The following is a 14118-nucleotide window of genomic DNA, read 5'->3' on the forward strand; positions in this document are numbered from 1 at the left end:
CGCCCTATGCTAACCTTGCTTGTGCCAGGCCTGCTCAGTGCCACCGCTCCTACGTGAAAGGGGATCTATAGACACCGGAATCACCGGGGAATCGACAAATCCAAGGATTTAGTCAATAGAAGTCTCCTATAGGAGCTGTGTAAGTTCTGGGGTGGAAGTATGGAGTATGTGGGCCATGGGGCGGAGGGTTACAAGCTCGCCAGCGACTTAGCGAATGACTCCAAGGGTATAAAAAGAAGGTTCCATTTTGCTATCACTTTTGGGGTAGAGAATTGTTTAAAGAATTTTGTAGACACATTTGTAGTAAAACCTAGTGCTTGAAGTTTTTGCCCATATTAGGTTTAATAAAAACGGGAAAAGATATCTCCGTGAGCTATAGACGTGACTTATTTGCTCAGAAGGCCATAATTACTCTAAGATTTTGTCACCTTTCTTTAACAACTAGAAAAACTTGAAGAGAATCGAAGTCACCAATCAATAACTTGAAGAAACCCAACCAATTCGGTTGTTGATATAGGGTATCCCACTCTATTTTGAGAGTGTAGTTATAACGGCTAAAATAAAGTCCGTATCCGTGCTGACCGCTGCCCAACGCGATGGCGTGTCTTCTACCTTCAACAAACAGCAGCGAAGTCCAAGGTTAATCAGCGACTGTATGAGATAACGATGTTGGACAGACTAAAATCTCTTTTCTCAAGCAAGCGAAGATGTGGAGTGTGTCTCTTTAAGCTACAGTCTGGCGTTGGATCGCTCAAGCTCGACGTTGATAGCTCTCCAGACTTTCTCTTCGCAGAGTCTGACTATCACGAATTTACGCGCGATGACCTTGGTAAATCAGCCAACCGTGGATGCCGGAGGTGTAAAAGCATCACGTCAACATTCGACTCGTACGGGGCCAACTTCTTAACAGCAAGGTGGTGGCCGGGACAGCCAGGAATGAGGGAGCCTTATCTGGAACTGGTGGAGGCCAGTTTGAAGTTTGAACTCAATGCACTCCCCAAGACCGACACCGCTCTGCTAGAACGAGATCCTAGCGTCAACTCACTTCATCCGTGTATTCGCCATGGCTTCAGAGTTGCTGGCAGCACCAGAGACGACAAGTGCCTTGACCAAGCAGCTGCTTGGTTAACCTCATGTCGTCAACACCATGACGATTGTCGCCCCAACGAGGTGTCATTTTGTCCCACCAGACTCCTATTTCTTGGGGACGAAAACACGGATATGATCAAGTTGATCGAGAATCCCCCCAAGGAAACAACCTACGTTGCGCTCAGCCACCGCTGGACAGAGGAGACACTCAAAGTTAGGTTGGTGCACAGCAATCACTCTGAAAGGCTTTCTAGTGGCTTCCCACTTGAAAAATTTCCTCCAATGATGCAGGATGTGATCTACCTGCTTCGCAGACTTGGAATCATGCATGTTTGGATAGATTGCATGTGCATCATCCAAGACGACCGCGAGGATTGGCGACGCGAAGCAGCAACCATGGCATCTGTTTATTCTAATGCTGAGCTCACCGTCGCCGCTACCATGGCAGGGGAAGGCCTCTTCAGCCGTCGCGATGGCAAAGATCATACCCAAGTCGATGTTGATGACACCGACGAGACACTCATCTTCTTGCGCCGCAGTCTTCCGCATTTCACGTGGCAAGATATGGAGTATGACTGGTTCGAAAGCGACGAGTTTGTGGACGCAGAACGAGAGTGGCCATTGCTTTCACGCGGCTGGACGTACCAAGAGCAACTACTCTCCAAAAGGACACTGCACTTCACAAGACACGAGATTATATGGGAATGCAACAACGCCATGGAGTGTGAATGCGGCTGGTATGTGCATTCTGGCATACTAGAAATGCCTGGAACGACACAAAAGAAGCAGTCTGTCGAGTCCAAATCGTGGAATCAGATTGTCAAGGAGTATTCAAAGAGAGAGTTGACGTTCGGCACCGACAAGCTACCCGCCCTAGCAGGAATTGCTAAGGACTTCAGTGAAGGGAACGATGACCTGGGACAGTATGCTTGCGGAATGTGGGAACAGCAACTGGAAAACTCGTTCTTCTGGTCCCTTGCGGAGGACCCGAAGCCGAAGCCTGATAGCAGCTCTTTGCCTTCGTGGTCGTGGGCGTCTGTGTCCGGGAACGTTTCTTGCTGGGAGGTGTCGGTTGAGAATGTCGAATTTCTGGGAGTCAGCGTGTCGTATAACGGCGAGCCGCTCATGGGCGAGGCAACAGAGGCGGTTGTGACCTTGTCTGGACCTTTGGTCCAAGCCACGCTTGAGTACGGTCAGAAATCATTGGACGATGTTGAGGCATCTTCGACAACAGGAGATGAGAGCCCTGATCTTGTCAGCAGCCAGGGAGGTCGTCATTATAGGCTTCGAGTCGGCGAAAAGTTCTCGACCTTTCGTCCAGATTACACCCTCGACAATCCCGGCCCAGCAACCATCCCGCCTGGCTCTCCAGCATTCTGCCTCATCTTTGGCAGAAGCACCTCGAGCTCATTTGACCCCGAAGAAGGCATTACAGACGAACAGACTGCTGCTTGTTTCCTCGTTCTTACACCTGTTGACGAAACTAACACTGTGTTCCGACGCATCGGTCTCTTTGACGGCAGTTGTGAGGATGGGGAAGATGTTTGGGAACTGGAACCACTGTTGGAATTGTCGCAAAAGAAGCAAGTGACTCTGATATAGCCGGCAGACCCAAGAATATCCTGTTTGGAGCTGGGCCTGTAAACTTCTTTGTGTTCATATTGACTATTGGGCTCATGATATTCTCACAGCTAGTGTTCGAGATCCCTATTAACCTTACTTGTGCAATCTAATCGAGTAGATACTCCTCCAAAACAACCTTCTCATCCTTTATATCCTGCTCTAGGTCACCATTATACTTCATGAGACTGTGCACATAAGCCTGCCCAACGACTCCCCATGTCGATTTGTAAAGGTCCCATTTGTTTTCTGTGTCCGCCAGCCATCGAATTCCGCTGTGATCTCTTTTATGCAAGACAAACGGAACCTGGCTGCCGAGGAGGACTACGACTAGATCACCCACTTGGGTGTTCTCGTGGCCGAGACCGAAATCGCCGTTCTCGAGGAGGAATATTCTGCGTTCCTCACAAGCATCATCCCGGATGCGGCAGTATTGCGCGTGAAGCTCTGTAGGTTCCGGTTCCGTGTGACGACTCATGTTGTAGCCGGTGAAGGATTCATCTTCCGAGGTGAAATGACTCCACCAAGACCACGTCCAAACCTTTTCCGAGTAATTCTTGGTATTCCAAACCCTCCAATCATCTGGTTCGGTCTCCCAGGCGCCTCCCGTGATTGTCTGCGCAAATCTCTTTGACATCTCTGGATCTTCCCACGGACCTCCAACGAGTGACTCCCACTCCTCGAACAGCTCGACGTAATTCGGTCGCCCAAAAGATATGAACCAAGAGTTGACGCATGTACCAACCTTGACAACCTTGCTTACTGTGAAACCTTGAGCAGAAATGACGGATGGTGCCTCAAGGTCAACTCGAATCCGCGCTTCAAGCCCATCAGAGGCCGAGTGACGGGCTCGTTGCAAAGGATAAAAGTCAGGACTATCTAGGCCTCCTGTCCAAAAAGGCACTATGCCGTGCACGGAATGATTTGGTTCGAAGAATTCAGTGTCCCAATCGTAGCACCAACGGGCTTCCGTGTACCTGCTCTCAGCAAGAGCTAGGGGGAGAAGTGTCTTGTACTTGGCCATGGTTGCTTTAGCAAATGCCATCCATAGCTTGTCACGATTCATTTTATAATCGATTGGAAGCTCTTCCAGCTTTCCAGACTTGATCAACCCCAGAAAGGCGTAAATCCTGTCATAGGGAACAGTGCACTGGCGAAGGCGAAGTTTGTATGCGAGTCCAAAGAGACCTATTGGTGGGTCTTGATACGACGGGTTTCGCATCTCGAATACTTGCTCGAGGTAACTTGCCAGGGCATAGTTGACTTGGAGCCAGTGTCGGGTTGTTTGTCGGACCAAGAGGTGTGCAAAGTCGAAGAAGGGAATAGTGTAAGAGCCGCAGCACAAGATCGCATTCCCAGCAAGGACGACTTCTTGTACCGTCCATGCACGAGACCAGTACTGTTCAAAGTCATTAGCATAGGCTGATAAAATAGTTTCGCTCTCCTTACCGGTCTTTTAATCATCTCGTTGAGGCATGCAATCCATTCTCCAGGTTCATTCCAAATTTCTTTCTCGGCGTCAGGATCGTGACAAGCAAGAAGTCGTTGGATCTGTTCAAACGCCAAGCCAGTGTGATCCTTTTCTTTGCCTATCCAGACGAGAACTTGTTTGGCATTACGGTATATATCCTGCATTCTTTGCACTTGAACACTCTTCTCGTCAGGATCATATTGGTTAATGCATATTGCATCAATCTTGACCATCAAACATTAGCCATCAATCGATAAAGCCACAGGTGAGCTTACCCAAAGGGACCTGGGCTCATCCTCGAGACAAAATTGCTCCAACGCGTCATGCAAGTCTGCTGTCACTTTGACCTGCTGCCCATTTAGGAGAATCGTCTTGGTCTTGTAGTGCCTTCCCCAGCAATAGCTGAGGGCTTCATAACTGCACTCATCCCAGCTCGTTTCGATGAGCTGGGCAGTGACAGAGATATGATCAGAGGTATTTGATGGTGCAAGGCGGACGATTCGAATGCTTGTCGGGTTATCGCTCAGGGGTGCGTAGATGTTGGAGGCCATGATTATTCTTGCGCTTGAAGATGAGGGTGAGATTAACGAGCATCAAAGAATGGTTATGATGTACTACTCATTGTGGCTACCTGTCAGAAGAACAAAAATGACAAAAATGATTGAGAAAGAAGAGGTGGTTGAGATACCGCGAATCTCAAGGATGGAAGCAAAAATCGTCGGCACTAACCCTCTACGGAATGGTCATCAGCCTTCATCCGCACGGATGCATTTGTCAAGGATCACGGAGTCAGGTGATAAGCAGCTGATCTCAAGTTCTTGATTGGTGTCATGGTTAGCGGGATGATAGGTCGCGAAGGAGTCATTCAACCAAAGAAGAAGGGAAAGGCCACGAAAATGAAGACCATATTGTTATAATACATATGAAATTGTCAGTTGAATTCAAGAATTGGACTAAGCATTATCTTCAAATCAACCCCTGCATTCTCGCATTGCCAAGCTCAGATCTCAGTCTTATCTGTGGCACACTACCTCCATCATGGCCGTCCATGGTAAATTAGTACGTCTCCTCCCTCACGACTACATGCTTAAGCTTAGGACCGTTGAAGTGCTTAGTCGGTGCAAGAGTGGCGACGCTAACATGCGGCCAGCCGAGGCCGTTAAAGTCAAGAGCCACAAACTGCGAGTACTGGATCTGCGTGTACTCGACTGTGATAGTCTTGGGTGCCGTGACGACATGGTGTCGGTCTATAACGAACTGAGGAACAATATCCCTGGGGCCGTTGGAAACGGGAGAGACCAAATCGCCCTTTTCCATGCAGGGTAGAAGACGGATCTTTGCGCGAACCTTGGAGATCCAGTACTGAGCAGTCATCTTGGTCGCGTTCGCATTCCCACTTCTCTCCTTCGGGGTGGCAGGAAACACCTTTCCATCGTCGGCTCCGATGTTGAAGCCAATGTTGCTGGTCCCTCCGCCAAGGTTAGGAGGTTCAGACGCCGTGGTGACAGTGAAGGTGGTATGCTCTACAATGTGCTTTCCCTTGTTTGCGTTCCTCAAAACAGTGTTTGGGTCGTTAAGGATCTCCTGAGTGATGGTTCCATCTTCCATGAAAGGGGTAAGGTCCTGGGGGAGGCGACGAGACACTTGGTCTGAAGCGGTTTGACTGGCAAAGATTTGATCTTGTCCAGTTGGAAGAAAAACGGGTGTAATTCCCACAGAAGGAATTACAGGTGGACCCTTGTGAGTCGTGGCTGGCCCGAAACACTGTGCGTTGATGGTGGTGCCGTGAGGGATGGATGCCATTCTAGTGAAAGAGGCAGCGAGATTAGGCATGGTGGCGCTCTCAGGAACTCGCATCCACAGGCCAGGCTCAAAATGAATGACGGGCGGCTTACAAGGCGAGAGGACATCCGAGGGCATGGCGTCAAGGATGGTCTGAGTGTATGGCACGCCGTTGAGCATGATGTCTGCTTGTGGGCCCAGGCCGCGATTGGGAACGTTGCCAAGTTCATTTCCGAACGTCATGGTCTCACTTGTCAGGTTGAGTTGCAACACATTGTCATCGTTGGCATCGGTCGATTCCACTGGCAACGGAGTCGGAGTGGCCTTGCTGTTGGGCCGAAAGATGGTGTTGAAGCCGAACCCTCGAAAGGTTCCTTTAAAGTTCGCCAAAACATCCAACGATGTCACTGGCTCGGCTACAGCACCAGTGACGAGGTGAGTATGTTCCTTGCTGTCACCATCGGTGCCGTTTTCAACGGGTTGCTCGATGGGGTCGAGAACAGTCGGTCCGAACGCAAAGTTCTGTGGGATCTCAATAGAGACGCTGGGAGCGAAAGGCATAGGGGGACTCATTTTGGACGAAAAAGATGGGCCACAGAAAGTTGATTGTGTATTGTGATGGTGACGGGGAATCCAACTATGAAGGAGCGGCATGAATGCCAGTTAAATAGAACAGTTGCACCTCCTGTTGTACAATCGTAACTCTGGTCGGCCTTCGGTGGCTTGCAGGCAACGGGCTGAAGGCTTACGACTCGGATGCCAGAGCTAGACACCAATCAGTGGCATTCCATCTCAAATTCGTCAGCCGTAGGGATATTGCCGCCATATATGTTGGATGGAATGTGCGGAACTCTGTGGCGTCGAGTAAGAGTTCATGGTTTACTAACCTCATACACATTGAGAAGTATTATGACAACTGCTCAGGAATGCCATGCTAGCTCAGCCGCTCGTGGCGCTCCTACTTTCAGACTGATAGTGAGGAGAATATGTAGAGGCGTGAAAGTCTCAACAATCACGGACGTATCATGACATGGACCGAGATTCTTTTCTATCGTCACAAGCCAGATGGTCTCGTCTGAGTTTCGGACCGCGAAGATCTAGGGTCCAGACCATGTGGTCCCCAAACAAGTAGATTCCTGTCGCCTGATGGGCGTTCTGCCAAGCCTGAGCTGTTACCTCCCCAGCGCCCAATGGTCAAGGAAGGTATGGGTTAATACCGAAATGTATGTTTGATTAATATTTTCCACTTACATTATACTTCATTATTCATGCATACTTAGAATCACTCTATTACCTGTATACAATCTCAGATATATCTTAGGCTCATATTCCTCTACAAAGACACACTATTCTGTCGCTTTCTTTTAAAGCTCCCCTTAGTGGGTAAACTGCAGCCGTGTCCTTGTTAAGAGAGATAAGGGTGTACCTCAGAATAGGTTACCAGACGCATCTTATTAACCTGAGGTTGACCTACCGGACTCAGTCATTATTGACAAGATTCGTGGAAGCAATTCCCCACAGCTTTGCTGGAGACTGTTAGTGGTCCCAAGCAACTGCAGGGCGGGGTAGTTAGTGGATCGCATTATCGTTCTTCGTAAATGCGAATTGGAATTTCTAAAGCCTGGTTCTTTAGGCTCTGACCGAGAAGATCAGTTCATGCACTGCCATTGCCAATTAAGGCGCGCCCGCATGTGGATTATCACAATTAGGCTCGTTGGGCCAATGCAACCGTAAGCTGAGGGTTCAGAGCAGAGAGCCTTGCTTTCCTATGAAGATAAGGCACTAGCTTCACACCCTTTTTTGTATGGCATGAAATATCCAGACCGGCCTATCAGACTTAAGAGCGTATACTCGCAAGCTGGCAAGGCGCACTTCACTGAGAGCCACATTGGGTATTTTCCTTAATATAAGAAGTCAGTTATCCGCCCCTGGGCCGGACTTTGAAGCATGACCCGTCATCTTGGCATATCACCAAAAACGGTTTTCTTCACGTCTCCATCATCATATTCAACATGTCGCTTCAAGTTTCAACAGGTGCCGGCCTAGGCATCAGCGATGTTGCGACTCTCGTCACGCTGAGCAGACAGGTTGACACCTGGCTATCAACTGGATCCGGGGACAAAGACCTTCTTGATCTCCTGGACCAGGATGAGATGGATGTATTGCGGCGAGGGGGCTTAATTGATACCACTCGATTCAACAAGCGATGGGGCTCTGAACTTGTCCTCCTTGTCAATGGTCAGTCACAGGCCTTCACAGGAGAAAAGGTAGAGAACGCCCTGGAGCCATTAGGACAGCTCTCTGCAACTATGATCTGCATCGTTGCTGCTCTCGATGCATTCTGCTCAACCGACATGGTCAAGTCAATCATACGCAGCACACTCCTCGAGGTCTTGGCGCCAGCCGAATATGGCGAAGACACGGTTGCCTCCAACTACACCCAGCGCATCAATTCTTGGCAGTCTGCAGGAACGGTACGAAGCATGAGTGCAGAAGCAAGGTGTATCTGGAAAGATTTGATCGCTCTAGAAGCTGTCTTTTCAGGTCTCATGCCGCCCGGCGACTCACCACACATGGTGAGCTTCTTGGTATGGCTTCTTACGGAGAAGTCCGAAAGCCACCACCCCGTCTTCTGACGTGGCTGGTGTTGCATCGTGCTTATCTAGCCTCGGAATAGAGATTCTGAGAGTTTGCGGACCGAACATCGAACCTAGCGAAGCACCAATCCAGCTGCAGTACAGCCCAGAAGCTGCTTGGATCATGTCGCAACGACCCATGGGGCGGCCTCTGGACGTTTATTTGTCACAACAGGCGTGCACAACCGTGAACTTGGACTGTCTCAAAGAATCTATGACCAAGTTCCCGGTTGATCCAAGGACGACAAATAGATGCCGGAGTGCGTGGGCCAAGGGGGAGAAAGCGGCAGCGTCTGTTGCATGTACCCCCTGGGCACCCCAAATGCAATGGCAGTCGGTGGCAGAAAACAGAGACATTGAGTACGTGTTCCACAATGTTGGAGGTTCGACAGACCGGATCGGAACAGAGATATACAACCTGGTCTCTCTGTTAGGTTTTGTCGTGAACGACGAGACTTGTGCCGCCCTGGACCAAGTACTGGAGCTCGAAAGCTCTGACGTCCTCGCGTGGTTGGAGTTGGTGGTAGACCGGCGGGCCGCTGCCTCTATTGAGGATCCGGAATTGGAACCGGAAATGATCAACGCATTCACTGTCCTTCAGGCGTTCTTCATGGGCTCCTACTACGGCATACTTCTCCCCCTTGTCGACACCTCCATGCTTGGCCTACCAGTCGTGGAGGGAGGTTGGGGTTTTCGAAACAACAAATTCTTCTACAAGATGGTGTCGATTTATGGGAACAAGACCTACTCGCGATTTCAAAACGGCCGGTGTATTCCACGAGAGACCGTTATTGACATGCTGTCAGCACTGTTCCTTGGGAACTACCAGGAAATCTCGGCCGACAATAAAAAGCCAGTGTTCAGCCGCAATGCCTGGTGTATTGGCGTTGTCAATAAGCGAGCCCTGCTAACATATAGCCTTCTTCGCCCGTGTGCCACCTTGAAGGATGTTGGCCGCTTCATGCTTATTGATGCCGACGTCAGCAGCATCCCCGTCGGCTCTGACGGTCTGATACGACCTGGAGTGCCGGAAAGTCTTAAACCGGATAATCTCACCATTGGCTCTCAGCATCTTTCGCTACCGCAGCAAAGCGACATGTCAGGACCCCGATCAAACTCGGAAGAAGACGTAACCTTTCATATCGAGCCGGACTGGGACGGGGACTCGAGCACGCTTCTCCTCTGCGTTCGGTACAAAGGGCGAAATGTCCAAACCATCAATCCCGCCACGGCAGATCTCAACTTCTTGAGGAGCCTGGTCCGGCCTGCCACTGATGGAGGCAAAGAGATACCCGACTCTGTTTTGAAGGAGAAACTCTGGACAATTGCAGACTTTTTTGCAAAAAAGCCGCCGGTCTGTGAGAGTGGCCAGGACCGCCCGGAGCTCTTCATGGCCTTGCCGAACCTACCAAGATTTCAATACATTGTTACAGAAGTATATAGCTCTATCGCCCATGTCTCCATCCTGCTGGATTCCTTACATGCTACGAGACAGAAATTGTCAGGCCTGGTCACGCTCACGGATACTAAGTGCTATGTGATTTTGGATGCCCGTCGTCACAGGGATGGACATGGATCGGACGAGTGGTATTCGGAGGAAATTGAGAGAAATTTGAGACAACTGAAGGTGGACAGTCACTTCACTCAGCTTGGTCGCGGAACTGCATCCAGGAAGGGGAGAAGGTGAAACGTCTGATTTAAGGCCTCACATTGGCCATGTTGCCTGTTGCTTTCCTAGCTGCAGTGGCTTTGGGACAAAAAGATGATGCAGATATCTAATTACAGGCTCGAAGGTGTCCGTTGTCAAAATGTAAATATGTCACTTACGTTTGCAGTAATTAAAAAAAAGCGTTGTATAGAAACAATGTGCAATTCAATGCCAATCCAGAGTTATGGACAATCTATCAAGGTTTCCTCCACCGTCTCACATCCCGCCACTCCGCAAGATAAGTACAGAGCAGCAACTCTGATCAATGGGCTTCTCTGTGAAGCAACATCTCACCATTCGAAAAGTGATGTTTGATGACGTTGAGAAAGATATTTCTCAACCTCCTTGGTTGTCGTCTCCCAAAAAGCGCTCACCTGATTCAAATCCTTTGCAACGCGATGAGGCTCTTTGACCTCACCAAAAGGTTCCAAATATTTGCCCTTGTACACCTCGGGTTTTCTCCAGACCTCTGGAGCAGTAGCGGCGAATAGAGTCGTGAAAGAGCCCTCGTCCAAGTCCAGCATAGTCCGTCTGATGAGTGGCTGCAAGAAAGAGGAGAAGATGCCTATAGCATTGTCGCTCTTCACGGCTCCTGGGTTGATCGACAATGACAAGATAGGAATCTTGGCTTGGTCGAAACGTCGCTGAAGTTCCTGGGCGAACAAGACATTGGCTAGCTTGGCCATGCTATAGAGTAGGGCGTTGATGTTGAACATGCGCTTCTGCACGTAGCGGTACTTCCACGGCTCATACGGCAGCTCACCGCGAAGAAATGCAGGGCTTGAGAAGTCGAAGGTGTAATCCGCAGGCAGAAATATGTGGTTCGCGCTCGACGAGACGGTAACAACACGGACATCGGCGTCTTTGACGGCCGCTGCGTTCTTGAGGAGCGGGAGAAGTCCGTTTGTGAGAACGAAATGGCCGACGTGACTAAAAGCTGTGAGATGCTGCGATAAAGAGAAACAATCAGGGGAAAATACCAGACTGCCATGGCTGTCTCCCAACCAGCTTCATTGGTCTCGAGATCTTTTGTTGCCAACCCTGCGTTGTTGACTTGACAGCTGTGAGTAAACAGCCAACCCTAGTAGCGTGGGAACATACTCAGAATATCAAGCTTGGACTCGTTCTCCCTCATCCATGCAGTTGCCTTCAGCACACTACCAATATCACCAAGATCGAGCTGAAGCCATACTAGTAGGTTCTCGGGAATCCCGGGTGCCAAGGAGCGTATTTCCTCCCTAGCCGCTTTGGCTTTGGCTTCGGATCTGGCGGTGTAGTACACCTTGGCACCTTTGGATGCGAGATGCTTGACTGTGTGCAAGCCGATGCCAGAGCTGAAACTGTGAGTTAGTGTTCAAGGCCTGCATGCCAGAGACTCACTTTGCGCCTGTGACTAGTGCCACCTTGCCGCTGAGGTTGGGGGTTCCATCACGAGGGTTCCAACTTTGTCCCATTGTCGTCACTGGTGCTTGAAGCGTTGAAAGTGCTGGATTATAGGCTTGTTTGTAAAAGGACTTGGCGTAAGAGCTTGCTTCATCCATACTGAAAGTCAACATTCGGGCTCTTATATCCTTTACTTTCCTGGCTGAAGCACGGAGTGGATGACAAATTGGCTCGCAGTTCTTGACCATTTATTGAAGTTAGAATGACATGTGTGCTTTGAAATTGACCATTCCATGTAACAGAAAGGGCTATAGAACCGCCTCCAAAGTCATCTTTTATTTTACTCATCGCTCTGGCTGGATAGAGCGTCTTGGACGGCAAGAAAACGCGAAAATTTCCCTAGCCATGGCAGACGTGTGGATGGTTAGAGATAGGGTTAGTCCAAATGCCGTGCCTCAAGGTTCCCGGTCAGTTCAAATGAGAAGGCTGATAAATCAATGCCGAGATCTCCATGCACCCTTGGAATCAAGAGAGCATGTCTCATGATGGCGCCAATGTTGACGCCCTTGTCCGAGTTTGGATAGAGTCATCTTCTATGATTGGACGCTCATAAGGCGAGGCAAGAATCCGCGACGCTAACGCATATCGTTTTAGCTAGGGCCATGATTAGTCACGGTGACCTTCAACTTCAAAGAGGATCGAGGACGGCGGTAAACACTCTGCCCAAGTTCAGCTTTGATCCGATACTGACTGCCATCGACTCACCTCGCAGTTTGATGCCAACAGATACCTACCAACCAATGGCTGCTGGCTGCTGGACTTGTAAAGGTAGGGCTCTTCTTCCTCTCAGGACTTTGACCCACTAACGCATAACAGATCGCAAGGTCCGCTGCGACCTGCGGCAGCCCTCGTGCGCAAACTGCGCTCGGTCGAAGAGAAAATGCGCTGGATACGGCATGAGACTGTCGTGGCCACGGCCAAACGACCGGCGACGCTCCATGGTTCATGAGCCAGACAAATCCTCGCGTGCCAATCCCGAGAGCGAGAAGGCTCTCCACTTCATCAATACATATACTTGGCATGTGGCCATGTATGGGTCATCTTCCGACGGAAGCTATTCGAGTATGTTGCTCGCCTTGGCCAATCGGCTCGTATCTAACGAGGATGAATGGCAGAGCTTGTCACCAGACCCCCTGGCCCTTTGCTGTACTCGCTATCTTTGATCAACCGGGATGAGTCTATGCTTCTAGACTATTGTAAGATATTTTGATGGCCTACTTGTCCACCTGTATGATAGATACTAACCACTCGCAGACATACGGGCAGACACAATGGTTCCTGGCGCAGACCCTCCCCGGCCGTTGATGCAGGTGATTCTCCAGATGGCGCTTGCAGACTCTACACCTTCTTCCAAAGCTGTGCTACAGGGTATCTTGGCGTTGTCGTCGCTTCGCTTGTCAGGAAACTCTACCGCCTTCGCACACAAGACAAAGGCTATATCTGCCCTTGCTCGGTCGTTGAGCCTCGATAAGACGCGCGAGTTAACAAGCAAGACTGTTGTTGCGAGCATGCTTCTCTATCTATATGAGGTTATTCACTTCCCTTCTTCCCTCTGTCAAATGCTGGTAACTAATGTAGACAACTCGTAGACAACCCACCCAAGCTTGACAGGTCCTTCATGGGCTGTATACCTCTGTGGCGTCAAGAAGATTGCCAAATCCTCCTCCGCCGAGCAGAATCCCAGCCGTTGTATGGATCACGGGCCATTCTTCAGTTGGCTGCATTACCATGAAATCATGGGCCACTTCAGCTTGGTTTGGTGGGCACCTCCTGATCCTCCGCCAATCTGTTTCGTCGATGCAGCCGCACTCCTGGGCCTACCTAGGAGTGAAGAGGCAGATAGAATGCCTTTTCAAAATGGCCAACTTGATACTACTTCCGACACAGCCCAACTTTTACACAACGACGAGGGGCCTGTCTGCTCCTTGGTAATTTTGGACATCATCTCGATGCTATTCCATAGCATCAGCCCAGACGTGGAACATGCCATCTCATCCAAGAAACGTCAACGCCTACTAGAGGCGGAGAATACTCTACGCAAATACTTGTTAGAATACCCATCAACCAAGTCCACCTACGAGTCTCGTCAACCCTCAAACACAAGCACTCTCCTCCACTCTATCGCAGCCCTGATCTTCCTCAATCGTGCAGCATTGGATTACTCTGGAGAAGAAGCAGCCCACGAGGTTTTAGTGAAACACGGTCTGGATATCTTCGAGACTGTCGATGTTTCTTATACTCCGTGGCCCATCTTTATTATAGCCTGCGAGGCACATCGAGACTCAGCCCGGTTGTTAATCCTCGATGTTGTTGCTAGGATAGAGAAGCATACTGGGAGCCGCCGCTTGACTCTGCTGAGGCATCTTATT

The 14118-nt window shown here is 49.9% G+C and overlaps 5 protein-coding genes across 5 annotated transcripts; 2 read left to right on the forward strand and 3 right to left on the reverse strand.

Moving 5' to 3' along the window:
* Positions 1-1485: 1485 nt before the first annotated feature.
* Positions 1486-2691, forward strand: NCS57_00934800 (HET domain-containing protein; the record flags this gene model as incomplete). The annotated part of the gene is made up of 1 exon (XM_053059126.1): positions 1486-2691. The coding sequence occupies one exon, from the start codon at positions 1486-1488 to the stop codon at positions 2689-2691; it is 1206 nt and encodes a 401-aa protein (XP_052911197.1).
* A 127-nt stretch (positions 2692-2818) lies between these two features.
* Positions 2819-4731, reverse strand: NCS57_00934900 (HET domain-containing protein; the record flags this gene model as incomplete). Its single annotated transcript, XM_053059127.1, has 3 exons — positions 2819-4108; positions 4159-4404; positions 4456-4731. The coding sequence occupies 3 exons, from the start codon at positions 4729-4731 to the stop codon at positions 2819-2821; spliced, it is 1812 nt and encodes a 603-aa protein (XP_052911198.1).
* Positions 4732-5236: 505 nt separating this feature from the next.
* NCS57_00935000 (uncharacterized protein) lies at positions 5237-6535 on the reverse strand (the record flags this gene model as incomplete). The annotated part of the gene is made up of 1 exon (XM_053059128.1): positions 5237-6535. One exon carries the CDS (start codon positions 6533-6535, stop codon positions 5237-5239), a length of 1299 nt encoding a protein of 432 aa, XP_052911199.1.
* A 4061-nt stretch (positions 6536-10596) lies between these two features.
* On the reverse strand, positions 10597-11847 carry NCS57_00935100 (uncharacterized protein; the record flags this gene model as incomplete). Its single annotated transcript, XM_053059129.1, has 4 exons — positions 10597-11236; positions 11287-11359; positions 11408-11640; positions 11687-11847. The coding sequence occupies 4 exons, from the start codon at positions 11845-11847 to the stop codon at positions 10597-10599; spliced, it is 1107 nt and encodes a 368-aa protein (XP_052911200.1).
* A 642-nt stretch (positions 11848-12489) lies between these two features.
* NCS57_00935200 (Zn(2)-C6 fungal-type domain-containing protein) lies at positions 12490-13338 on the forward strand (the record flags this gene model as incomplete). Its single annotated transcript, XM_053059130.1, has 4 exons — positions 12490-12517; positions 12566-12811; positions 12865-12945; positions 13004-13338. The coding sequence occupies 4 exons, from the start codon at positions 12490-12492 to the stop codon at positions 13336-13338; spliced, it is 690 nt and encodes a 229-aa protein (XP_052911201.1).
* Between the last annotated feature and the right edge of the window lie 780 nt (positions 13339-14118).

Source organism: Fusarium keratoplasticum, chromosome 7 (assembly GCF_025433545.1).
Source record: "Fusarium keratoplasticum isolate Fu6.1 chromosome 7, whole genome shotgun sequence".
NCBI classification, from domain to species: domain Eukaryota; kingdom Fungi; phylum Ascomycota; class Sordariomycetes; order Hypocreales; family Nectriaceae; genus Fusarium; species Fusarium keratoplasticum.